The 25702-nt window shown below is 42.3% G+C and overlaps 3 protein-coding genes across 4 annotated transcripts; 2 read left to right on the plus strand and 1 right to left on the minus strand.

Annotated features, from left to right (window-relative positions):
• Window positions 1-1019: 1019 nt before the first annotated feature.
• Window positions 1020-10801, plus strand: sftpbb (surfactant protein Bb). Its single transcript, XM_046347263.1, has 11 exons — window positions 1020-1176; window positions 2778-2839; window positions 3269-3343; window positions 3722-3847; window positions 4002-4142; window positions 4283-4363; window positions 4456-4639; window positions 4863-5005; window positions 5230-5310; window positions 6070-6180; window positions 10190-10801. The coding sequence occupies exons 1-11, from the start codon at window positions 1125-1127 to the stop codon at window positions 10223-10225; spliced, it is 1092 nt and encodes a 363-aa protein (XP_046203219.1). The 5' UTR covers window positions 1020-1124; the 3' UTR covers window positions 10226-10801.
• Window positions 10802-11022: 221 nt separating this feature from the next.
• LOC124034282 (U4/U6.U5 tri-snRNP-associated protein 2) lies at window positions 11023-18700 on the minus strand. 2 transcript variants are annotated; one of them, XM_046347261.1, is made up of 13 exons: window positions 18521-18700; window positions 14923-14995; window positions 14752-14846; window positions 14504-14640; window positions 14154-14306; window positions 13668-13893; window positions 13474-13548; window positions 13247-13314; window positions 12918-13106; window positions 12268-12410; window positions 11696-11831; window positions 11452-11538; window positions 11023-11321 (listed from the first exon to the last, which is right to left on the minus strand). In XM_046347261.1, exons 1-13 carry the CDS (start codon window positions 18567-18569, stop codon window positions 11268-11270), a joined length of 1485 nt encoding a protein of 494 aa, XP_046203217.1. In that variant the 5' UTR covers window positions 18570-18700; the 3' UTR covers window positions 11023-11267. The 2 variants fall into 2 exon arrangements, with proteins under 2 accessions (XP_046203217.1, XP_046203218.1); XM_046347262.1 differs by lacking the exon at window positions 18521-18700 and adding an exon at window positions 16548-16578.
• Window positions 18701-19140: 440 nt separating this feature from the next.
• On the plus strand, window positions 19141-23009 carry LOC124033298 (UPF0561 protein C2orf68 homolog). Its single transcript, XM_046345282.1, has 4 exons — window positions 19141-19391; window positions 19768-19883; window positions 19967-20112; window positions 20189-23009. The coding sequence occupies exons 1-4, from the start codon at window positions 19282-19284 to the stop codon at window positions 20309-20311; spliced, it is 495 nt and encodes a 164-aa protein (XP_046201238.1). The 5' UTR covers window positions 19141-19281; the 3' UTR covers window positions 20312-23009.
• Window positions 23010-25702: the final 2693 nt, after the last annotated feature.

A 25702-nucleotide genomic window follows, 5' to 3' on the forward strand; every position in this document is an offset into this window, starting at 1 on the left:
CACTTACACATAATATCCACATACATTTATACTGACTCTACACACATGCACACCCACTCACATACAAGCTACTGCTACTCTGTTTATCATATATCCTGTTGCCTAGTCAACTTATCCCTATACATATCTACCACCAGTATTCCTGTACATTGTAAATATGGTATTGTAACTGACCCTGTACAGTATGCTTATTTGCTTCCTTATTGTGTTCTTCGTGTTTCTTGGGTGTTTTTCTAGTATTACATTGTTATTGATTATTGCATTGTTGGGTTTTGAGTTTGCAGAAAGAAATTTCACTGTGGTTGTGCATGTGACATAAAAACTTGAAACTAGCTTCCAAAATATTTTTTACAACGGTGAGGGGAGTGCCAAGATGTAGGAAAGGTTGCTTCAACACAGCGCCCCCTATTAGTCATTTTGTGTATATATAAATTATTGGTTGTACCCCATGAGAACCCAAAATATAGGCCAATAGAAACTCTCGTTTGCGTTGCAAAACGTTCTCCGTTTGGAGTAAATGGTTTTGAAACGTTTTTCAACCGAACAAGGTAGTGGATACACTCCTGGTAAGGAAAATTTGACACAGCAAGCCATAACATGTGACTCTTGTTTTTCGACTCTGCCTAAACCATAAAGAATGATAGAGGACTCTACGTTGTATCGTTCATATTATGGCGTCCGTAGTTATGGAATGTTAACTCACAAGCATAATTAATTGGCTATGGATGGAATTATGTGATCCTTCCTTAACCCATAGGGCAGGTTTTCCCAAACTCGGTTTTGCACTACACAGCTCATTCAAATAGTCAGCTAATCATGCATCTTTGATCATTTGAATCGGCTGTGTAGTGTCAGAGCAAAAAGCAAAACGTGCACCAAGTTTGGGAAACGCTGTAATAGGAAGTCCCACCCAGTTGACAATTTCAAAATTATGAATTTCCTCAATGGCGCTGCCTAAACTGACATAGGCTTTGGGGCACTAATAGTCCTCTATCTAACTCTATGGCCCAAACGCATTATTCGGTCTCTAATCTGTGCTTCCGTACTCATAGCCATCGGAAAGATCATACTACGGTCACTTTTATATAGGACCGACTGTAAATCATTCTCTGTCCTCCCTTACGATGGCGTTTTTACAATCGATTGTCTTGATCTTCATGGCATCTTTTTGTATTGGTAAGTAGCTACTTGACTAGCTTATCTATATTATTCTATGTTTACAGTCTTTTTGGCAAACCCTTGTCTAACGAGTCGCTGTCACTATATATTAACAATTACAAAATTAGGCCTGGATTCTGCACAAATTCATCAGTTAAAACTGCGCTATGAAGCAGTCGTGCTTTTTTCATCAATTAGTAAATTCCTAGATCATGGAAAATATTTAGCTTCATTCCCACTAGGCACATACTGGAGGAATCAACTCAACAAAATTACGTTGAACGAACGTGGATAGACGTTCGATTGACGTCTATGCCCAGTGGGTTTTTCTTTGCGAAACGTAGATTTACATTAGGCCTGTTCAATATTTGTGACATGACACGGTCTGGTTCTTGCCAGATTAGTATACCAGTCTGTTTATGCAACTCCCATTTGTGTAGACCGAGATATAGGTAAATATGAAAAAGGTATTCTGGTGTCACACCTTTCCTCCCCCATCTTTCAGTTCCCGTTTACTGTGCAAATATAGAATACCATTATTCTCTGCAACTATTGCAGAAATACGTTAGGCCGTTTTAAATTTGGGACATGATGCGGTCTGGTTCTTAACAGAATGGAATATATTTCTTGAGCTGAAATTTTTAAAAAAATCGCTGAGGAGTATTTACGTCTGTAATAAAGCCCTTTTGTTGGGAAAACTCATTCTGATTGGCTGGGCCTGGCTGCCAAGTGGGTGGGACTATGCCCTCCAAGGTCCACCCATAGCTGCACCCCTGCCCAGTCATGTGAAATCGATAGATTGGGGCCTAATGAAGTTTATTTCAATTGACTGATTTACTTACTCTTTGAAATGGTTGCATGTTGTGTCTATATTTTTGTTCAGTATATAAAGCTCCACTCCACACTTAATTCTTAATGTCTACTGCTTGCAAAATCATATTTGTTCATATATAAATATAATGTTTATTTGCATGACAATAATTGTCCTGACTTTTAAGAATCCCTGAATCGCTTTGCTTTTCTGATTGGCAAGTTTCAATATTAAATTATTTTAGGTCTACAGGAGTGCAAGTTACGATACTTTGGCACAATTATTACAATATGGCAAATCTTAGTCAATTGCATTCTATCCATGCTTGCTTTTGCAGGCTACCCGAGACAAGGAGATAGGTGGGAGGGCATACAGGCTGTTGACAATTTATTAATGCGCAATTTGCTTAAATGTGTAATGGAAACATTTCAACCACAACATTTTTATTCAACACTAGGTTTTTGTAGATTTGTTTATTTTTATATGTGTGACATCATTACGTCCATCTGTTTAAAAAAAAAAAAAAAAAAACGATATGTAAATGGAACGCACCCAAGCAGGCAATTGTCGCATTTATTTTCTATGCAAACTTTCTAATTGGCGAAGAAAGAAAAAAATCTCTGGACAAGTTCATGGAAACATAGCTGTTGGCAAGAGAGCACAAACAAGACTGGCACCCAGGCTAGTGCCTTGTTCCAATATCTGAATAGAAATGATGTCTCGTACTAAAGTCTGCATCTGACCTAGTTAACAACTTTTATTTATACTAACAAACTAAACTGTGGTTTATTCTGTGGGATCTTCACAGGTGAGACCATGGTCATCGGTGAGCCTACCAGGCCCAAGTTGGGCATCACACAGCTGTCCTCAGTAAGATATAAATGACTGTATGTGTGAAACCAACAGATCCAACATGTCTCTTCCAGGACCAGGTTTAATGGAAACTACACCGGTTAACAGTTAACAATTGCATAACTTGTATTCTCTATTCTAGGGAATATAGCCCAGTACTTGGTTCATAAAGCATTCATCACATCTATAGAAAACTCCATATCTTGGCCACATATTTCTAGTAACACCAAGCCTGTTTCACCAAGTCTGTACTTTCATACACTAGAAACAAGTTATTTTTCAACTTCAGAAAGACAGTTGTTGCGGTGTGCATTTTTTCATCAGAGATTCCATACCTGAACTGTAGAGCATGTGGTTGTTAGGTTAGAGATGTAGGGGGTTATGACTGAAAATGTTAATTGATAGTTACTTGCTGACCTCTCACCTCTGACCTTCCCTATCTACCAGACAACTGACATCTGCTCAGACTGCAGCCAGATCATTGAGCTATTCACAGACATGATCTCCAACTCTGACACCCAGGTGAGTACCCATTCTGCTGAAGTATGTCTTCTCTCATGTTATAGTTGTAGCCAGCATTGCAGATAACACCCTGACCAGAAAGTGGTACTTCAAGTAAATCTGTAAAAAGCCTTCTGTCCCCCCCCCCCCCCCCCATCTTTCAGTTCCCGTTTACTGTTCCCATCTCCCCCCCCCATCTTTCAGTTCCCGTTTATTATGCAAATATAGAATACCATATCTTGCAACAACTCCCGTACAGTACAGTCAACAGTTGAACTCTGCGCTTGAAACAAAGTCTACTAGAAGGATGTCAAATTGACATGTCATTGTGCATCTCACCCCATAACAAAGTGAGCCACTAATAGTGTAACTATATATGTACCTGTGTTAATTGTTTAGGAGCTGATCCACAACACCCTGGATGCCCTGTGTCTGCGCCTCCCCATAGTTGAGGCTCAAAGCCACTGTATATCCCAGGTGCATATGTACCTGCCCCAAGCCCTCCAGTACCTCACTGGCATACTGGTGAGTGCCCTGACAACTGCAAACATGCAGAGAAAGGAAAGTCTGGTTTACAACGTAACCATCCCAAAATGTTCCTACATTGTATCATGGGCAATAATGTTGTTATTCGATAACATAAGGACTTATCAATTGTCTTTCTCCTTCATATCTGTAGAAGCCAGGTGAGACGTGTATGGTCCTGGGCCTGTGTGCTGTCCGCTCAGAGAGAAAAGCGCCTGAACCGCTTCCTCCCACTTCCAATGACATCGATCTTTCGAATGCTATACTTGACTCCGGCACCAGCCCAGAGCTGAGTGTGAGCGCTGAACTTTTGTACAGTCTAGGAACGGAAGTCCCCTTCTTTGCTTGTTTATCAATGTGTTTTTCTACTTCTGCATGGTTTGTCATTTCTCTGTCTGCACTGAATGCTCTCTCACCAGCTGATCTCCTCTCCAGGTGCAGATCAGCCCACAGTGTACCTTCTGTGTTTATCTTATGAAGAAACTGGAGAGCATGTTGCCGACAGAGAAGACTGAGGTAACTCTCTCAATAAGTCTATATATTTCTCACAAGTGTCCACACTCACTAACACACAGACACATTTTGTTGGACACCCTTGACCCTTGCAGGATGCCATAGTGAAGCTAATGGGTGAGGTGTGTGGCCTCCTGCCTGCAAGCTACAAAGACCAGTGTGAGGACTTCATCAACAAGTATGGAAAGGAGATTGTTGACTTCCTGCTGTCATCAGCCGCCCCTCACTCCATCTGTGCCCTGCTGCACCTGTGTCTGTTCCAGGAGACCCCCAGCATGGGTGAGTGGGGTGATTTGGTCAGACCAGAGCTCTCGTTTCAATCATAAGGTCAAATGTGTGTGGTCTCATACTGATATGACTATGTGGGCTACACATTTCCTTTCTACTCTCTCCTCTTCTACCCTCATCGTTCATGCTCTCCTTGATCTGTAGATTATCTCTGTCTCCCATGGCACTGCTTTTCCACATTGTAGCCCTCTGTAACCCTGACCTCCCTCTCCAGAGATGCCCCTCCCCTCTGACTGTGATTCCTGCCGTACGCTGGCGGTTCTGAGCCGGCTCCACCTGGGTCTCAACGCCACTGAACCTCAGACCTCCTCTTTCCTCCAGTCTGTCTGCCTGCAGCACCCCAATGCCATCCCCAAGGTGTGCCCAGCCCCTATGCCCTACATCCACCCCTTAGCCTCTACATGTTTATTTAGAAGCCCCACAGAGCTTACGCCAGTTTCATCTGGCGTAGAAGGAGAATAGGCCTAAATATAGTGCTCTGTGCTGTAGTCGCCGTAAGATACAACAATAACAACAAGCTTTCAGTTGTGTTTAAAGCATTGACATCAGTTTCATTGTGCCTGTCTTTGTGTTCTGTCCAGTGTGAAATGTTCACCAAACTCTACGGTCCCAGACTACAGAAGGTTCTGGGAAGCCAAATGGATGCTCCGGATACATGTGAGGTAATTAAACCATTCCCATCCAGCCGTAGGAGAGGGTCCTCCTCTGACTCTACAGTGTCTATAATCCCCAGATCACTTCTTCTAATTACTAACCATGACCACTATCCCATTGACAAGTGGTTTGATTGTGTGTAAGATGACTGAGTCTTGTCTTAGTTAGTATGGACTCCAGAGTGGTGCAGTGGTCATTGGCACTGCATCTCAGTGCTTGAGGCTTCACTACAGGCACCCTGGTTCGATTCCAGGCTGTATCACAACCGGCCGTGATTGGGAGTCCCATATGGCGGCGCACAATTGGTCCAGCGTCGTACGGGTTTGGCCGGTGTAGGCCGTCATTGTAAATAAGAATTTGATCTTAACTGACTTTCATAGTTAAATAAAATAAATGTAAAAAACGTATATCAGCTGACTATACAAAACTTTGTACTGAGTGTACAAAACATTAGGAACACCTGCTCGTTCCATGACAGACTGAACCAGGTGAATGGGATGATCCTTTATTGATGTCACTTTTTAAGTCTACTTCAATCAGTCTAGATGAAGGGGGGGGGACGGGTTAAAGAGGGATTTTTAAGCCTTGATACATGGATTGTGTGCCATTCAAAAGGTGAAAAATATTTAAGTGCCTTTGAACAGGGTTATGTGTTTTTCCCTGTGGAGCGCATGCCCTCAACATATTGAGACTGTTCTCAGGGCAAAAGGGTGTGCAACTCAATATTAATGTTTTATACACTCAGTGTATATCTCTTTGTCCTCCAGAGAGCTGATATGTGTGTTGCTGTGAAAGAGCAGCATCTTCTGGGGAAGAACCAGTGTACCTGGGGACCCAGTTACATCTGCAGGGACTTGAAAACTGCTCAGGGGTGTGGTGTAAGTAAAGTAGATCTGCCATGGGCCCGGTTTCCTGATGGCGATAGAACGAGTGTTTTTAGCGATGCATTTTTCCTACAACGATCGTAGATGTAACATGCGTTTCCCAAAACCATGCAGGGAGAGCGGTCGCTAAGTGCATCGTTGGAGCATGTGTCAATACTGGCAGTGCTTCTCTCGGATCAGGTTTCTCTTTTCAAATCTTTAACATTCAAATTATTTCACAATACTGACGGATCAGCTCCTAGAGAGATATTACCACCTACGGCTGTGAATATTGAGGTGGCTAATTATAATGCTTACCCAATCAAAATGCACTAAATAACCGATTTGGCACATTATTGCACACTTGCTAGGCTACACATCATGAAATATTGAGATGACTTAGACAGTAGCCTACAAGTAGCAAAATAACTCAACTGTTTGAACATGAAATGTAGGCTATTTCAATATGTTATACTGTACGTTGCTTGTTTGCAGCAACTGCAAAGACATTGGCAACTTTGTATTTGTAGTCAACTTTATTCAACTTCGTTTTTTATTGGCGGTCAGAGAGACAGATAAACCATGTGATTCCATGTTTAGCGAAGATCTTCTGTGTATAAAAGCATCTAACGACAACAGCTGGTACCCTTACAGCTCATTGAAATAATGCTTAATTCCTCCTGAAAAGTGATTAAATTAAAGCTATTTTACCATGTATACTTGCATGCCTTGGTATGTCATAGAATAAAGCAAAGAAGCTGTGAAAAGAGATGAATTATTGCTTATTCTACAAAGATATTCAAAAATAGCCTGGACACATTTGTTGGTACACCATAGAAAATATAAATAATTGGATTTAGGGATATTTCAAACAAATTTGTTTCTTTAATTAGTATCACACGTCTCCAATCTTGTAATCAGTCATTCGGCCTATTTAAATGGATAAAAGTAGTCACTGTGCTGTTTAGTATCATTGTGTGCACCACACTGAACACGGACCAGAGTAAAGTAGTCACTGTGCTGTTTGGTATCATTGTGTGCACCATACTGAACACCGACCAGAGTAAAGTAGTCACTGTGCTGTTTGGTATCATTGTGGTCACCCCACTGAACATGGACCAGAGTAAAGTAATCCCTGAGCTGTTTGATATCATTGTGGTCACCCCACTGAACATGGACCAGAGTAAAGTAATCCCTGAGCTGTTTGGTATCATTGTGGTCACCCCACTGAACATGGACCAGAGTAAAGTAATCCCTGAGCTGTTTGATATCATTGTGGTCACCCCACTGAACATGGACCAGAGTAAAGTAATCCCTGAGCTGTTTGATATCATTGTGGTCACCCCACTGAACATGGACCAGAGTAAAGTAATCCCTGAGCTGTTTGATATCATTGTGGTCACCCCACTGAACATGGACCAGAGTAAAGTAATCCCTGAGCTGTTTGATATCATTGTGGTCACCCCACTGAACATGGACCAGAGTAAAGTAATCCCTGAGCTGTTTGATATCATTGTGGTCACCCCACTGAACATGGACCAGAGTAAAGTAATCCCTGAGCTGTTTAGTATCATTGTGTTGCACCACACTGAACACGGACCAGAGTAAAGTAGTCACTGTGCTGTTTGGTATCATTGTGGTCACCCCACTGAACATGGACCAGAGTAAAGTAATCCCTGAGCTGTTTGGTATCATTGTGGTCACCCCACTGAACATGGACCAGAGTAAAGTAATCCCTGAGCTGTTTGATATCATTGTGGTCACCCCACTGAACATGGACCAGAGTAAAGTAATCCCTGAGCTGTTTGGTATCATTGTGGTCACCCCACTGAACATGGACCAGAGTAAAGTAATCCCTGAGCTGTTTGATATCATTGTGGTCACCCCACTGAACATGGACCAGAGTAAAGTAATCCCTGAGCTGTTTGATATCATTGTGGTCACCCCACTGAACATGGACCAGAGTAAAGTAATCCCTGAGCTGTTTGATATCATTGTGGTCACCCCACTGAACATGGACCAGAGTAAAGTAATCCCTGAGCTGTTTGGTATCATTGTGGTCACCCCACTGAACATGGACCAGAGTAAAGTAATCCCTGAGCTGTTTAGTATCATTGTGTTGCACCACACTGAACACGGACCAGAGTAAAGTAGTCACTGTGCTGTTTGGTATCATTGTGGTCACCCCACTGAACATGGACCAGAGAAAGCAAAGGAGAGATTTGTCTGAGGAGATGAGAAATATACAAGCATGGTAAAGGTAAAGGCTACAAGACCAACTCCAAGCAGCTTGATGTTCCTGTGACAACAGTTGAAAATATTATTAAGGTGTTTAAGGTCCATGGAACTATAGGCAACCTCCCTGGGCGTGGCCGCAAGAGGAAAATTGACTCCAGATTGAACAGAAGGAGAGTGCGAAAGGTAGAAAAAGGATAACTGCCAAAGAGATACAAGCTGAACTCCAAGGTGAGGGTACGTCAGTTTCTGATCGCACCATCCGTCGCTTTTTGAGCGAAAGTGGCCTCCATGGAAGAAAACCCCAGGAGGACTCCACTTTTGAAAGAAAAACATAAAGCCAGACTGGAATTTGTAAAAATGCATATTGGCAAGCCACAATCCTTCTGGGAGAATGCCCTTTGCACAGATGAGTCAAAGCTGAAGCCTTTTGGCAAGTCACATCAGCTCTTTATTCACAGATGAAAAAATGAAGCTTTCAAAGAAAAGAACACCATACTGACAATGAAACATGGAGGTTCACCCAACTACCTCATTCCCCAAATTATTGATTTTTGCTATTTTGCACCCCAGTATCTCTACTTGCACATCATCATCTGCACATCTATCACTCCAGTGTTAATGCTAAATTGTAATTATTTTGCCACTATGGGCTATTTATTGCTTTATACCTCCCTAACCTTACTACATTTGCACACACTGTATATAGATTTTTCTATTATGTTATTGGCTGTATGCTTGTTTATCCCATGTGTAACTCTTGTGTTGTTGCTTTATCTTGGCCAGGTTGCAGTTGTAAATGATAACTTGTTCTCAACTGGCCTGCCTGGTGAAATAAAAAAGTCTTGGTTATGTTTTGGGACTACTTTGCTGCACCTGGCACAGGGTGCCTTGAATCTGTGCAGGGCACAATGAAATCTCAAGACTATCAAGGCATTCTGGAGTAAAACGTACTGCCCAGCGTCAGAAAGCTCTGTCTCAGTCGCAGGTCATGGGTGCTCCAACAGGAAATGACCCTAAACACACATAGCTAAAAGCACCCAAGAATGGTTAACAACAAAAGATTGGACTATTCTGAAGTGGCCTTTTATGAGTCCTGATCTGAATCCTATCGAACATCTATGGAAAGAGCTGAAACTTGCCGTCTGGAGAAGGCACCTATCAAACCTGAGACAGCTGGAGCAGTTTGTTCAGGAAGAGTGGGCCAAACTACCTGTTAACAGGTGCAGTTGTCTCATTGCAGTGATTGCCTCAAGGTTGTGCAACAAAATATGAAGTTATGGGTCCCATGATTTCTCTATGCCATTTGTTTTATTTACAATAAGTGGAATAAAACAATCATAAGCAAAGTCTGATTTATATTAAATATAGAACAAACAATGGTGGATGCTAATTACTTTGGTCAGTTTCAAGTTATTACAGAGAAAATTGTGCATTTGTCTTTTGTGGAGGGATGCCAACAAATTTGAGCATTTCTGTAGCTGTTCTACGAGTGGTCTGAGGCAGGCTACGACTTCCTTAAATTGGATTAATTGCAATGTTAACAATGGTTTTGGGAAACAGCTTGGCGATTTAACTATGCTCATACAAAGGTTCTAACGAACTTAGCCTTAAGATGTTTTTGGGAAACTGGGCCATGGTCTTATCTAATACAACAACCTAAGCTATAAGTAAATTAAAATATAGGACATGTCTGCCGGGGTGTATTGTCTGAAAAACAACCCGACCCACACCAATGCTTTGCTGCCTTTTCTGATCTGGTTATATTTTCATTTTGATACAACTCCAGATGGTAGACTTCTGCCAGAAGTTGATGTGGAACTAGAGCTGAGAACCACTCCCAGAGTTCTCCCTCCATGGATGAAGCTGATGATTTAACTGCCAAATATATGTTTTAGTATTGCACTTGTTACTGATTGCACTATTGCCTTTAATGACTTTACTTTGCCACAGTTTAAATTAAATATTTTGTCAACTTCATTTTACAGGTCATCTGATATTGCACTGAGCAATTTAAGTAAAATGTCTGGATATTTAATTTCTTGATTTTCACTTCTGGTAGACTGTTGTAGCACTGAGATGATTTGATGTCAGGTTTGATTTGCACTGGGTGGGCTGTTGAGTACAGTAAGTCATTTAGCAAGCAATGTAAATAATTGACTTTAAATAATATTGGACCTTTTTAAGCACATATCCACAAGTATAACAATTTACATTTGAAATGTGACTTCAGTTGTAGGTAATAGTATCTTCATATAAAATCAGTCATAATCAGGAAGAACATAGTAAATGAAAGTGGCAAAGTGTCTTGAAGAAATTAGTGAACATGTACCTCCTGTTGAGAAATCCTTTCAATCAGTAATGTGAACATTTTAATTAAAATTTTAATTCATTTAATGTACAATTGTTAGATTTCATTTTTGTGATCCAACTAAATGTACATGAGTATTTATCCTATAATGCTTACAATAAGAACATCCTTTTGCAACCCTCACTATTTGGTAATGTCAACATTTTATTTCTTGTTTTTACTTCCTTTTTTCACAAAAAAAACAAGACCCAACCCAAATAAACATTCATCCAAAAGGGTAAAACATCAAATAAAATTAATGACTGGAAACAGACATTTCAAAGCTGGTTTATTCCACCATTTACAGTTAAAAGTTGAACTAAAAAATAATAGTAGACATTGTTTTCTCTCTCCAAAATCCACCAATAAAAAGTCCTGGTCCTCATGTGGTGGGGGCTTACCCTGAGGTCATCTTGAACAGTGTCCAGTTCCACTCTAGTGGCTTTTTGGGGCTCGTCTGACCATTGGCCGGCATATGACATCTCTCTCCTGTACAATCAATCTTTCAATGCCTTATTCATGCCCCTGTGTGGTTAGTTGTGTCATCTTCGTTCTCTCTTCTTTTCCAAATCTGGAACAAAGAGAACCACACAACACAACTGACAGTTACAGGGAGTCAGTAACTTATCTAGACATAAACCTGTAAATTAGAAAACAGCATATGGTATAGTCGGTGGTCAATGTGACACAATAGAGCTTACCTGAATGTAGGCCTCCGACAGTGTGATCATCTGGGGCAGGATATCCGTCACCTGCAAGTCCTGGAGCTCGTACCACTTCCCAGTGCCCTTCAGTGACCAAAAAAAGGGACACATTAGCACCAATAACTGAACAGGATGAGTATTTATTACACAAGGGCATAAAATACTGCACATCTAAAGCTTTGCAAATGTGCACCTCTAGAGTACACTAGGAGAAAGTCCTGAAAACGCAGCTGTCACTTACATGATGCAGGACATGCATTCTGTATGCCCCCTCAGTGGGCTTCCCATCATGCACCACATTGGCCACCAGGTCATAGGTGGTGTTCTTCTCTGTGACCTGTGCCTCTTCTGTCAGGTACTCACGAAGGTCTACATTCCTGGTCAAGGAACAAATGCAAGGAGTCAAAAACACAGACATGAACTCATCAGGCTGAGCATGACGCTAAATTACCATTGAGTACATGGGGAAAGTATGCAACAGTCTTACCATTGAGTACATGGGGAAAGTATGCAACAGTCTTACCATTGAGTACATGGGGAAAGTATGCAACAGTCTTACCATGGAGTACATGGGGAAAGTATGCAACAGTCTTACCATGGAGTACATGGGGAAAGTATGCAACAGTCTTACCATGGAGTACATGGGGAAAGTATGCAACAGTCTTACCATGGAGTACATGGGGAAAGTATGCAACAGTCTTACCATGGAGTACATGGGGAAAGTATGCAACAGTCTTACCATGGAGTACATGGGGAAAGTATGCAACAGTCTTACCATTGAGTACATGGGGAAAGTATGCAACAGTCTCTTACGTGATGGGAAAGTTGACGATGGTGGGGTTCTTCTCCACAAAGAAGTTGTTCTTGGTGAACCTCTTGATGCAGAAGATGAGATAGGGAGGCAGCTTGAGCAACTGGAACCTTTTGAGGAAATTCTCTTTATAGGTTTTATACTCCTAAAAGAAAACAGGAGTGTGAAGGGACCAGAGGAAAGGGCGAAGAGGTGAGGGAAATCAAGAGGTGATAAAGCACTTAAGATTATGTCAAACAGAAGCTGAAGTCTCACAGGCCATCCTTCCAAATCTTGTCTCGTTGACTCGACATTTGAAAGATTTTGCTTAGGATGGGAGCGCTGGCTGTTAACACTCACTTTTGTTTTAATAACCTATGCATCATTAGTTTTGTATCCTATGCTAGCTAGCTTAATGCAAGTCAGAAACATTTTCAGAAACAACATTAGTTGGTAGAGCAACCCATGCTAAATATTTGTTTAATAAGTGGCAACGCATCACTAGTTTCCATCTAGCCCACCCCTCGCGTTTTGTTTGAGGCTTTCAAACAAAACGTGAGAAGCCTAGGCTTCTGAGGCTACTTTTAATTTAACTTGGTGGGAGAGATGGTTGGCTTGAAGATATGAGTGCTAATCCTTTGAGCTAATGTAAGTAGGAGTTTGAGGGCAGTACCTTCTCTGTGTTGCCGTTAAACTTGGCCAGGATGTTGAAGAGGGGGACCTGTGGGATGATGAGCTGCTCCTTTTCATCCTTGTACAGTGGGGCTGTGGGAAGGTCAAGGGTCAGGAAGAGGAAGGTGGACTCAGACATCTCCTCCTGGTACTCCTCCTTCAAAAGCAGAGCCACCTTCTCTTCTGGTGGCTGGAGAGAGAAAGGCATGTATAACATTAACAATTTAGCTTTTAAAATCTGTAATCATATTGAAGTCATGAATTCACAAGTAAAAATGTAAACTTTGATGCAGTCTTCCTTTTACAAAGGTCTGACAATAAGCCACTTGCCAAATCTGGATGAGGAAGCTTCTTGGAGAATATACGCATGGAACCTTGGAACACTTTGGTGAGGCTTGCTATATTGGCGATAGGCGAGAGATGGGAAAGAAGAGGGAGATATCTTTGTTAATATCACAGGTTGTACAGTAAGGCAGTCAACACTGACTTATAAGGACCATGAAAAAGGATTAAGTCATATCCTTCTTCAACATCAGTCCCCTCCACCTCCCACTCACAAGGTTTCTTCTTGGTTCCTCCCAGTGCACCATGCAGAGCGTTCATGAACCAGGACAGAAAGTCCACAGCATCCCCTGCAGGACAGAGACCAATCAGCAGATTTGCAACACATACATTTTACTGTACTAAAAACATTGTGTTCTTGAGAAACAAGGCTCTCAGCCTAACTGAATGTGATATAATAAAATCCTGCCTTGCTTGGTGATCTGGAAGTTCTTCTTGCTACACAGCACTACAGCCTGCAACATCTCGTGGGGTGACACGTGGGCCTTGAAGTTCCGGGGGTTCCACAGCTTGCGCATCAGCTCACCGAATCGCTGCACTAGCAGGAACATGATGTCACCAGGTGGCCTACGGATGCCGCAGTAATTCTCCTCTTCCAGAAAGTAGTTCCGCAGTGGGGGCACATTGGACAGGGCCTGAAGGGTTAAAGATAGTTCACCATAATCATTTTACAATTTAGCAGACTCTCTTATCCAGAGCGACTTACAGTAGTGAGTGCATACATTTTCGTACCGGTCCACTGTGGAAATCAAACCCACAACCCTAGTGTTGCGAACGCCATGCTCTACCAACTGAGTCACATGAATGATCATCACACAGGAAAAGGTTAAGCAGCATGTGAATGGTGAGAGGTCTGATTCACCAGTGGATACTCTGTGGTGGATAACAGTCTTACCTGCAGCACCACATTAGCGTAGTCATTAGCCTTGATGTTGTTGAGCCCCACTATGCCAGGCAGATAGGTGGTGCCATCATAGGCTCGATACAGCTTGCCCTGCTTGTCCAATCCAGAGATGTGCTGTCTGGTGAATGTGGGCTTCAGTACATACTAAACACAAACAACAAAAATATATGACCACCTCCATTATTGCACAAACCATGGCTGAACATAAACTGTTCAACTTTATTTCAGAACTATTGGTTTAGCACCATTTAATCAGTGCATGTTTGAATCAATGCCTCTGACACCTCTGAAATGGTCTTATTACAGGGTTAATGTGTGCAAACCCATGTCTGTGGACCCACCGTGATGTCTTCCAGCGATGAGTCAATGATCTCGTAGTTATCTGGCAGACAGTAGAACTTAAGTGTGTGCAGATTGAGGAACACATGGTGGGAGAACTGCACACTGTGAGTATAGGCATGGGACTTCAGACCTCTACCTGGAAGAGACACACACACACACCAGTTTAGGTTGAGGTCAAATCATTTCTGAACATTTTTCAGGTAGGGAGGGAGGTAACAACGTTAATCTGAAGTATTGGATGATTTACCTTGGAAGTATTTCCCACAGATGAGACAAGCATAGACGTTGATGTGGGAGAGCGAGATGGAGCACAGCTTCTCAAAATCAAAGTCCAGCACACTCCTGAAGACAAAGGTGTTAGAGGTGAATGACAAATATTACACATTCAGTGTTAAAACCAGTGGACATTTAACGTTACCTATTGATTGTGTCGAGGTAGGGACAGTGGCGACTTCTGCGATCCTCAGATGAACGGCCTACTTTCACAGGCACTGTGTAAGACAAACAACATGTCAACAAACAATTCAGTGTAACTCGCTAATGTGATGCCTAGCAATGACAACAATCGTGGGTATCTAGCTAAGATTAGCTACGTTACACCAGAGATTTGTGTTTACAAAAGGCCTCTGGCTAACACTAACTTAACTGGAAGTTGCCAGAAGATATTTACTATACCATTACGCTTGGACTGCGCTGAGTTCGGAACACAGTCATGGTTACATTAAAGCTTCGAACACACTGACAGCGTCATTGCGCAAAATAGTATGCAGCATCATCTGGATATGTATGCACTCAAAATTCAATATTCACCTTCTGCTACCATTTCTGTCAAGCCACCTACACATACGTATGCACCCCACCGAACACACTAAGGGGGGTCGCTGTATTTTTTTTTTTAACCCCCCCCTCCCCTTTTCGTGGTATGCAATTGGTAGTGACAGTCTTGTCTCCTCAATGCAACTCCATACGGACTCAGGAGAGGCGAAGGTCAAGAGCCGTGCGTCCTCCGAAACACAACCTAACCAAGCCGCACTGCTTCTTGACACAATGCCCACTTAACCTGGAAGCCAGCCGCACCAATGTGTTGGAGGAAACACCGTACACCCGGTGACCTTAGCGTGCACTGCGCTCGGCCCGCCACAGGAGTCGCCAGTGCACGATGGGACAAGGAAATCCCTGTCGGCCAAACCATCCCCTAACCCGGACGTTGCTGGGCCATTTGTACGCCGCCCCATGGGTTTCCCGGTCACGGCCGGCTGCGACAAAGCCTGGACCCAAACCCAGAATCTCTAGTGGCACAGCTAGCACTGCGATGTGAGCTTAACATAAAAACTAAAATTATATAAAACACATTTTCCTTAAAGTATTTATGTTACTGTCCCCACTACAACAAAACAAATACTTAAATACATGTAATTTTGTCCTTGAAACATTTAACTGAAGTAATGTAGAATTGCATTCATTCCTATGGGGGATTGCTCCGACTGGGGAGTTCCAATATGGCCGACCGGTGACGAAAGCCTCTCAAAGCCAATACATAGCGTCAGCAATGGTTTATATACATAATTTTTTCTGACCCCATTTCTCACACAGGCTCCAATGTGTCTTAATGTAGTTTTTTTACATGTGCAATGTCATGACAGGAACACAGTTGATACTTCAACTCCTGTTGGAAGAAAGATGGCGGAAGTGGATGCCTTGTTCAAATCAAGCAGCGCGTCGAGCAAAGTTGGTGAAGACGAATGTTATGAATGGCCAACAGTAGTAGTGAAAACTGGAACAAAAAGGAAATTGGAGTATATGTGTATCTATGATAATGAATCGCTTCTTGTTGGGATGCGTTTGTTGATTAAGGTTACATATGTGGGAGACCCGTTTGAGGAGTTGAAAATTGTGAAATATGCTCTGGGAAAAGTGGAGTCTATCAGAGTGACCAGGAGTGATCTTATGTTGATGAATTGTATTTCTGAAGAACAAAGGAAGATTGCACTGAGCCTCAAAAGAATCTGGACAACAGAAGTTTTGAACTTCGGAGTAGAGCACCCGTCAAAGGAGTCATCTCAGGAGTGACGACCGATGTTCAGCCTGAATATCTGAAGTTAATTCCTGGTGTGATTGGTGCCCGGCGCTGACACCCTGGGTGAATGGAGACAAATATTAAAGTCTGTCAGTCCTGACAGAGTATACTGAAGAACGGTGTGTAGAAGGATAACGGTGTTGCAATTGTGATGGGGATTATGATCCCGGGTTCCTGGAGTGCCCTGTAAAGGTGAAGGAGATTGAGGTGGCAAAAGTTAGAGCGGAGGCGATTAAAATCATTGAGAAAACAAGCGACGCTAGTGAAGATATGATAGTGGATGCACCACAGCCTGTAGTAAATATTTGCTGCCAGTCAAAAGATAAAGGTGGATTTTGTGGTGTTCATTGCCACAGTTGTAAACTGTACGGCACAAGTCTCAAAGAAGTCTGGACATTATTGTGGCTGCGGCTGAAACTTTTCTGGGACTTAATGATTTTACATCTGAAGACTGCAAGGGGTACTGGCTCCGGAAGACCCGCCCACCCAGGTTCCCCTTGAGCCTGTGTATCAGATCCGTTTTATTTTTTTTAACAGAAAAGTTGGTTCGTTTAGTTTATTTTTTGTTACGTTTTTTGGGGAATCCTGTTTTCACCCTGCACAGTAGGTGGCGGGATGCACATTAAATTGTGCGATCGGCAATATACCATAAAAGTGGGCTGAGTCACAGACATGATCTTCCCGTCGGGGTAGTACCTCGGGGTAGTGCGGTGGAGTAGATCTTCGTGGGCTATACTCAACCTTGTCTCAGTGTAGTAGGTTGGTGGTAAGTTGATAACCCTCTAGTGGTTTGGTGGCTGTGCTTTTGCAAAGTGGGTGGTGTAATATCCTGCCTGGTTGGCCCTGTCTGGGGGCATCGTCAGATGGGGCCACAGCGTCCCCCAACACATCCCTGTCTCCAGTATCTATGCTGCAATAGTTCCTGTCTTATCTGGTGTCCTGTGTGAATTTAAGTATGCTCCCTCCCTCTCCCTCCCGGAGGACCTGAGCCCTAAGATCATGCCTCAGGACTACCTGGCCCGATAACTCCTGGCTGTCCCCAGTCCACCTGGTCGTGCTGCTGCTCCAGTTTCAACTGACCTGTTCACCAGATGTGCTACCTTGTTCTGGACCTGCTGTTTTCAACTCTCTCTACCACACCTGCTGTCTTGAGCTCTGGTTGCTCAGCTATGAAAAGCAAACTGACATTTACTCCTGAGGTACTGACCTTCCGCACCTCCCTCAACCACTGTGATTATTATTTGACCCTGCTGGTCATCTATGAACATTTCAATATCCTGAAGAACAATCTGGCTTTAAATGGCCATGTACTCTTATAATCTCCACCCGGCCCAGCCAGAAGAGGATTGGCCACCTCTAGGTTTCTTCCTAGGTTCACGCCTTTCTAAGGAGTTTTTCCTAGCCACCATGTTTCAAAATGTATACCCGGGGCGGCAGGGTAGCCTAGTGGTTAGAGCGTTGGACTAGTAACTGAAAGGTTGGAAGTTCATATCCCCGAGCTCTTCTGCCCCTGTACCTAGGTCGTCATTGAAAATAAGAATTTGACTTGCCTAGTTAAATAAAGGTTAAAAAAAGATCTGTGTTGTTTGGGGTTTTAGGCTGGGTTTCTGTATAGTATTTTGACATCTACTGATGTCAGGGCTTAATAAATACATTCGATTGATTAAAGAAGAAGTGCCTTAATGTATTGCGTTCCCGTGCAGCTCAGTGTAAACAAGCGTAGGGTCGGTATCTTCTGGCAAATCTAGACGGACACTTTTGATGCTGGGATCTTAGCTAATTAACAATACATTACTCAGCTAGAACTAGCTACCTACCAACATTATTATGTGTTAACTAGCTAACTGGGCAAGCACACATTAAAATATACGTTTGGAAATAAACACCAGCTTGTTACGAGTTTGAGTTAGGTTATACACGGTTTGAAATTGTTAACTACCTTCATCGTCTTCAAAGTCAAGTTCTCTCTCCCGTTTTACAGAGACCATCGTGTTAATCTTTGTTGCGTATGAAAAAACAGAGCTGATAATAATAACTAAAGTCAGGGTTGAGTTGATTTTACTAGCTGCACACCTCCAAAACTCCCGGTTTCAATATCAAAATGGCCAACCAGAGTTTAACCCCATATTTTCAAGTTGACTCTGGCAAAAACAGAACGGCGGAGATTGAATAGTGTTAGACATTTTTATTTGGGCCTCCAAAGAGCAACGCAGCTTTCAAACAACTTTAAATAATATACTTCATGAGGATTAAAAATGTGAGAGAAAAAATCATTTGCAAGGGTAGAAGCTTGATCCGAAAAATAAATGATGGACAAGCTCGTAACTCCGTGTGCAATTCCAGTTAGACAGCAGCCCAGCCCACTTTGGAATGGTCGTCACTAGTTACCACAGTTACAAAGTCATACACCCCGCCTATTTATAATTTTTATCTTCTTAAAATATGATTTTGAAACCTTACCTTAAACACAATGATAAACCAATGGCTAACCATAACATTAAATTAAGATCAAAAGCACGTAATTTTTTTGTTTTGCTTAGTTTTTACAATAGCCCATTTTAACTTAGTGGATGTGATAACTAGTAGTAAATCCCTTTGAAAGATTGATTAACGTTATGATGCAGCTTGTGGTGTTGTGCATATAAAGAAGTACTAATGTTCCATCTTAAATACTAAATACATTGTCCATCATCTCTCACGATGGAGATTTTGCGGGATGATGAAGAACAAGAGCTCAAATATAAACGTACGGGTCGTTTGGACATGAGCCATGGTTTCTTACACCACATTCGAAGGAACCAGATTGCCAGGTGAATCACTAATCTGAGCTAACATGCCGTGCGGGGTGTATATTTTGTCAATGTAATCAATTATGAGAGCGTGCAGTTGTTTAGTTTCGAGGGTTTTCTTGATCATGTTGAAATTCGTCGCTAGTACGCCTACTCACTCCAACCGCTACTGGGCATGCGCACAACGTCTAACAGAGAACTGCCCCTCTTCAGAGTATAAATACCATTAACAGATATTGCTCTCTGCGGTCTACACCCATCATGGATATTGTTAGAAGTTGTACACTCACAATCATTCCAATGGTTTGAATTAAATTGCCGTGTTACTCTAATTTATATAAATAAATGTTTCTCTTACTGAAAGATTCAGACACTGACTTATCACTTTGTCTTGCAGAGATGACTATGATAAGCAGGTAAAGCAGGCCAATGAGCGTCAGAGGGCCAGGCTCACCACTACCCCCCGACGCCCCCGCCGGCCAGATATCCAAGTGTACCATCCTCGACGTGGAAGTAAGAAACCACTGCTGCTAGTATGAACTTCTGTCAACTTGGAAGACACAGTTTAGTGGTGATGTGTATGTATGTGTCTCCAGATGGATCTGAGCCAGGAGTGGGTGCAGAGACTGAAGAGTGGAATGAGAGTGGGTCGAGTACAGAGCCAGAGACCCATGGAACTGAACTCTTCTGGCTGGACTACCAGGCTGACTCTGGCTGTGTCACCTCCTTCATTGTACACAAGGTCTGTCTGTCTACTGTCTACATTTTTTATGATGGTGCGCATCCTGTGCCCTCGTGACCCATTTCCTGTCTCTTAGGAGGACAAGCCAGAGATTGTGGTGGAGCGTGTAGCAGAGAAGAATCTTCTGGACTCAGCCATGAGGGTGGCACTGCAGGCCCGGGTTCGAAAGGAAATGGATAAACGTCTGGACAAACGCTGAAGGAATTGAATGAAGTTAACAGTGATGAGAGGGGTGAGGAGGAGTCAGAGGCCTCTGTTTACCCTTCAGCCAACCCTCTTCCTGTATGTAAGGAATGCTAGTAGCAGAGGACTACTGTGGACCCACATTCTGAGAGACTGTTAACCAGGATCTGAATGACGTCACACAGCCACGCCGTCCCCTCTGTGCTAGTGTACAGCCATGGGGAAAAGACTGACTTACAGAAGGGTAAAAACGGAGCCGTCCTCACATCTCTTGTATTGGGCTGGCATCTCTGACCCTGGGTCATGTCTGTAAGGGGCCCTGTGAAACTGCCGTTGTCTTGTGGTTGAATGGGCCATTGGCTGTCAACCTGCTCCAAAGGACAGAGCCGTGAACATGGGCCCCTATCTGAGCCACACCAGGGTAAGGCTGGGCAGTATACCATATTTTACAATATACCGGTATTGACACACGGACTGGTTTGGGGTTTTACTTTACCTTCTGCATGGTCAATGCAGCACATACAACAATGTTGATGACAACAATGCTGTTTTCATTTAGCTTCTTAATATAAATCTACAAGCATTCTATAATTACACTATTAGTTTCTGTTTCTTACATCTGTAAATCTCTAGTTCGGCTTGTCTTAGCAAGTTGGGCCTAAATCCTGTTAGTTACTAATGCTAATTGCTAGCTAGCTAATAAATGTACTGAATCAGAGCAAATGTAATTAGCTATACAGCCTGATAAGACCAGTGATGGTGTAGACCTAAAACAGCATGTTTGTGCAACAGTATCTTCTAAATCAAAGAGGAAGCAAGAATGTTAGCTACATGAAGGTAAGAGAAAACATTCAATGTAGCCACAGATTGAACAGTCCCCTAGAAACACTTATCAACACTTTTGTTCCTAGTTCCTACCCTGTCCCAATAACTCCTCCCTGGCATTTTCATTCATTGTTATGTCAAACACTGTATTCAAAGTGCCAACTATTATTCTAACTATAGAATTAGAATAATCATTCTATTTCCATAATTCCAACAGTTCACCCAAGTGTTTTTCTCTAAATCGTAAGTCAAATTGCAACATTTGGTTAAAAATAAGGCACAGACTGTTTGCCCTTATCGTGCAGCCTTACGTGGAAATGATCTCAAATGAGTGCAACAAATGTATTAAAATGCACATTTTGGGGGGGGGGGTTGAAGTTGAATTGAACAGTATAAAACAATCTGAATGGAGAAAGACCCATTGAAATCACTTAGAATGTATGTCTTTCCACCCTAGAGTCATACACTACTCATAAATAACATTGAGATTTTATTAGACTTTTTGTTTTAATACTGTGATATTTTGGCCATATTAACCCCCACACCCACCAGAGGCCACTTTTTTTTTATGAACCTTTATTACAACTAGGCAAGTCAGTTACTGCCAAATGGGACTCCAGATCACAGCCAGTTGCGATACAGCCCAGGATTGAACCAGGGTCTGTAGTGACACCTCTAGCACTGAGATGCAGTGCCTTAGACCGCTGTGTGCGGCAGTTTCAAGGGTGCGTGCACACAAGCCTTGCATGCGGCAGTTTTCCCGCAGAGGTTGGTATTTATACATTTTGAACTATTCCCACGCAAATCTCAGACCATGCGTACCCACAACTTCTAGTTGTTGTCTGATTGTTCAATAGAAAATCAATCTTGCAGAATGCGTGGCCTTTTCTCACTGTAGACGTAATGCATTATTTGTTTAAAAAAGGTAATGGCAAAAGATGAAAACATTCTGCCCACACCTCTACAGAAATGTGATCACATTTGCCATTGTGCTTTCCTTTAGCAACTATCACAGCCCAGTTCCAACATCTCCAAATAATACAGCAAATGAAGGCCTTGTTGTTACCATAAAAGATGAATGGAGGGCATTTTCCCAGCAGAGGTGTAGCGCTTGTTCTCACACACATATGGTTTAGCTCCGATTTACCAATTAAGCTTGCATATGTGCAAATGTTTGATAAATCCCAATTTGTTTGAATTCAAATCCTAGATGCTCCACGTACGCCAAAATTTAGTTTGAAATGTATCCGCGTTGATAAATGAGGCCCTAATCCCCAGAAACTGGGACGCCACCCCTGTGAATTTCTTTTTCACCACACAGTGGCATCCTCTTCCCCATAGAAAGTGTGCTGTGTTTACAAAATGTGTACTTTTTGTTTAAATGGATGTGGTTTAAATCCATTGGAGGCTGCTGAGGGGAGGACGGCTCAGTTTAATGGCTGGAATGGAGCAAATGAAATGGCATCGAACACATGGAAACCATGTGATTGATGTATTTGATATCATTCCACCCATTACCACAAGCTCTTCCTCCCCAATTAAGGTGCCACCAACCTCTCGTGTTTACATTTTATTTGGCAAAGTGATGTGACTGGGATGTCATTGCAGTTATGTTTTTTTTGTTTTCATGAAAAAGTTACCATGTTGATTTGCTGTCTGCAGGGTTACATGAGGTCACTGTGACTCAATGTGACTAAGGCAGGAGAGCAAATCAATTGGTCATAGCTGATTCTTGTTTGTTTAAAAAATGTGCTGTGGTCATGACTTCTCTAATTTATTTTGTGATTGTCCTATATGTTCTAAGAGTTTATTTTTTTATACTGTCATTTTCTGGAAAGGTCCTTATTGTTTCAGTATTACATATATTAAATATTTATTTTCCAAAGGTGTTTATTGTATATGTATTTCTTAAGTGGTTGGATGTTCACTGTATGCAGATTTAGTGTGTGAGTACACAGTTTTGTTAAAGGTGAACGAGACTGTACGTTTCTCTTTCTCGAACACAAAAAAACCTTTTCCATGTCAATGTTTTAATTCACGGCCTGGGTGATGTATGGCGAAGTCTGTACCATTAGTATGGAGGATAAGGCCATTGTCATGGTTTAAATTCCAGATGATGTGCTTCATGCAATCCTAAATTATATGGCCAGATTAGACTAGCGAATGTTGTGGAGTGAGCAGAAAGTACAGGCCTGTATAATGGGGAAATAACTCCTCTAGGGGCAATGTAATGTTACTATTTGTCACTAGGGGGAAGCATCTATCATTTTGACTTAGACAGGGCACTGAAATGTTCCAGTTTGATGTTCAATACAACAAAATTGATCCAACTTGTATTTTTCCATATATTCTCCTTGATGCTCTTACACCATTCCCCTATTGGTTACAATTTCTCTTTCAATAATGACCGGTGTGAACATGTTTAGACTAGGTTAACACAAATGCATTTGAGTTAAGTGACCAACACTTTCATAGCCATCAAATAATAAGTATTGCACTGCAATGTTCCTTATTTTGGAAAACTGACTAGCATGGTTAAGTTTTGTAACCAGAGTCAGGCTTTGAACCAGAGTGACAGTATCCTGCAACCCTAAGAAGTCACATGGCTAACCTCCATTCATACCACAGGCCTACTAACACTAGTTCACTAATGCAAGGTCATAGAGTTGTATAGAGATCGCAACATTGTATCTTTCCCATTATGGCGGCTGTGATCGCACTACAGCACCATTGAGGCCATTTCCAAGTAGCCAATTTTAATCTACTACTTCTATAAATTGGTAAGCAAACTAAAAGGGTGCATACTGCCACTTGGAGTGTGTTGTTTGAACAGGTGTAAAGCCAAGGTTGGAAATGTACTGCCACCTGCATTTATGGAATGTTTTCTCACAAGTGTAATTAATTGGCTGATCCCTCCCGATGACTTGGATGGAATTATGTGATCCTTCCCTAACCCATAGGAAGTCCTACCCAGTTGACTACTTTAAAATGGTCCTCAGTGGTGCTGCCCATACTAAAATGTTTTTTTGGGGCACTAGAGTCCTCTATACAACTCTGTGCAAGGTTTAACACTTTGTTAGAGATTAGATTAAAGAACTAACTAAATAATGTTTTTTTTTCCTTGAGCTGTGGTACAACTTGTTCCTAAGGGACTCAACAATCCCATCCAAAGAAGAATAGAAAGACAGATTAGAACTAACATTTCAGTGGACAAACTTCTGATTCCCACCATTTGTGGGCGATTAATAGTTTTCAGCAATGCATGAAAATATGTCAACTTTATCCCAGGGCCACATGCCTGGCCAGTCTTTGTTGCTGTTACATAAAACCCCTTTTCAGGAGGAGTGGTCTCTGTGATGCCATTGGTGGAACAAGGTCACCCCCCTTTGGACTCATGCCACCCCCCCACGGGACTCCTGTGTTATAAAAGGTTCACATGTTAAGACTGCATGACTGACTAGACAACAATATTCCTCCAGCAATGACGGAATTGTACAAATAAAACCAGTAACTCCATTAAATTGAGATACTGGATGAGATCAGAGAAGCATAGATAAAAGTTCCTTATATTATAATTTACAAAAGCATAAAAATTATGTTTTTATGGTTCACATAACTGCATTGCATAACCCTATAAATTGTATTTTTGTAGCTAGAGAAGTTGCCCTGGGGCCACAGACCTATGGGCTTTGAGAGGTAATGAAAAAGACAGACAGATTAGTGTCATCCATACACCAGAGGAAGCTGGTGGGAAGAACTTTAGGAGGACTTGCTCATTGTAATGGCTGGAATGGCATAAATGGAATGGTATCAAACATTAAACATATGGGGCAACAGGGTAGCCTAGTGGTTAGAGTGTTGGACGAGTAACCTTGGTTAGCGCGTACTGCGCCCGGCCCGCCACAAGAGTCGCTGGTGCACGATGAGACAAGGATATCCCTACCGGCCAACCCAACACCTCCCTAACCCGGACGACGCTAGGCCAATTGTGCGTCGCCCCAAGGACCTACCGGTCGCGGCCAGTTACGATAGAGCCTGGGCGCGAACCCAGAGTCTCTGGTGGCACAGCTGGCGCTGCAGTACAGCGCCCTTAACCACTACGCCACCCGGGAGGCCCTAAAAATAAAATAATTTCCATACGTTTTTTTTTTAGTCTCATCTCCAAGGCAGTGGAGGCTTCTGAGGGGAGGACAGCTCATAATAATGACTGGAATGGAGCAAATTGAATGGCATCATTCACATGGAAACTGTGTTTGATGTATTTACTACCATTCCACTAAATCCGCTCTAGCCATTACCATGAGCCCATCCTCCCCAATTAAGGTGCCACCAACCCTCTGTGCTCCAAGGCTGTATAAACCTGTCAAACACATGTACTGTCATTTCACCTCTTACCTCTTGGACAAAACACACTTAGCTGATACACATCCTTCCCTAAGTGATAACATTAGCTACAGTATAGTTTTATAACACTACACTCCTTCAAGAGAGGGTCAACAACAGTGGAATTGTGCTGCGACAAAGGTGGCTCAGGCTTGATTAAACCACTCTGCTCCTACCTCCTCAATTTATATTTGTCGAT

The sequence above is a fragment of the Oncorhynchus gorbuscha genome, linkage group LG04 (genome assembly GCF_021184085.1).
Source record: "Oncorhynchus gorbuscha isolate QuinsamMale2020 ecotype Even-year linkage group LG04, OgorEven_v1.0, whole genome shotgun sequence".
Lineage (NCBI taxonomy): Eukaryota > Metazoa > Chordata > Actinopteri > Salmoniformes > Salmonidae > Oncorhynchus > Oncorhynchus gorbuscha.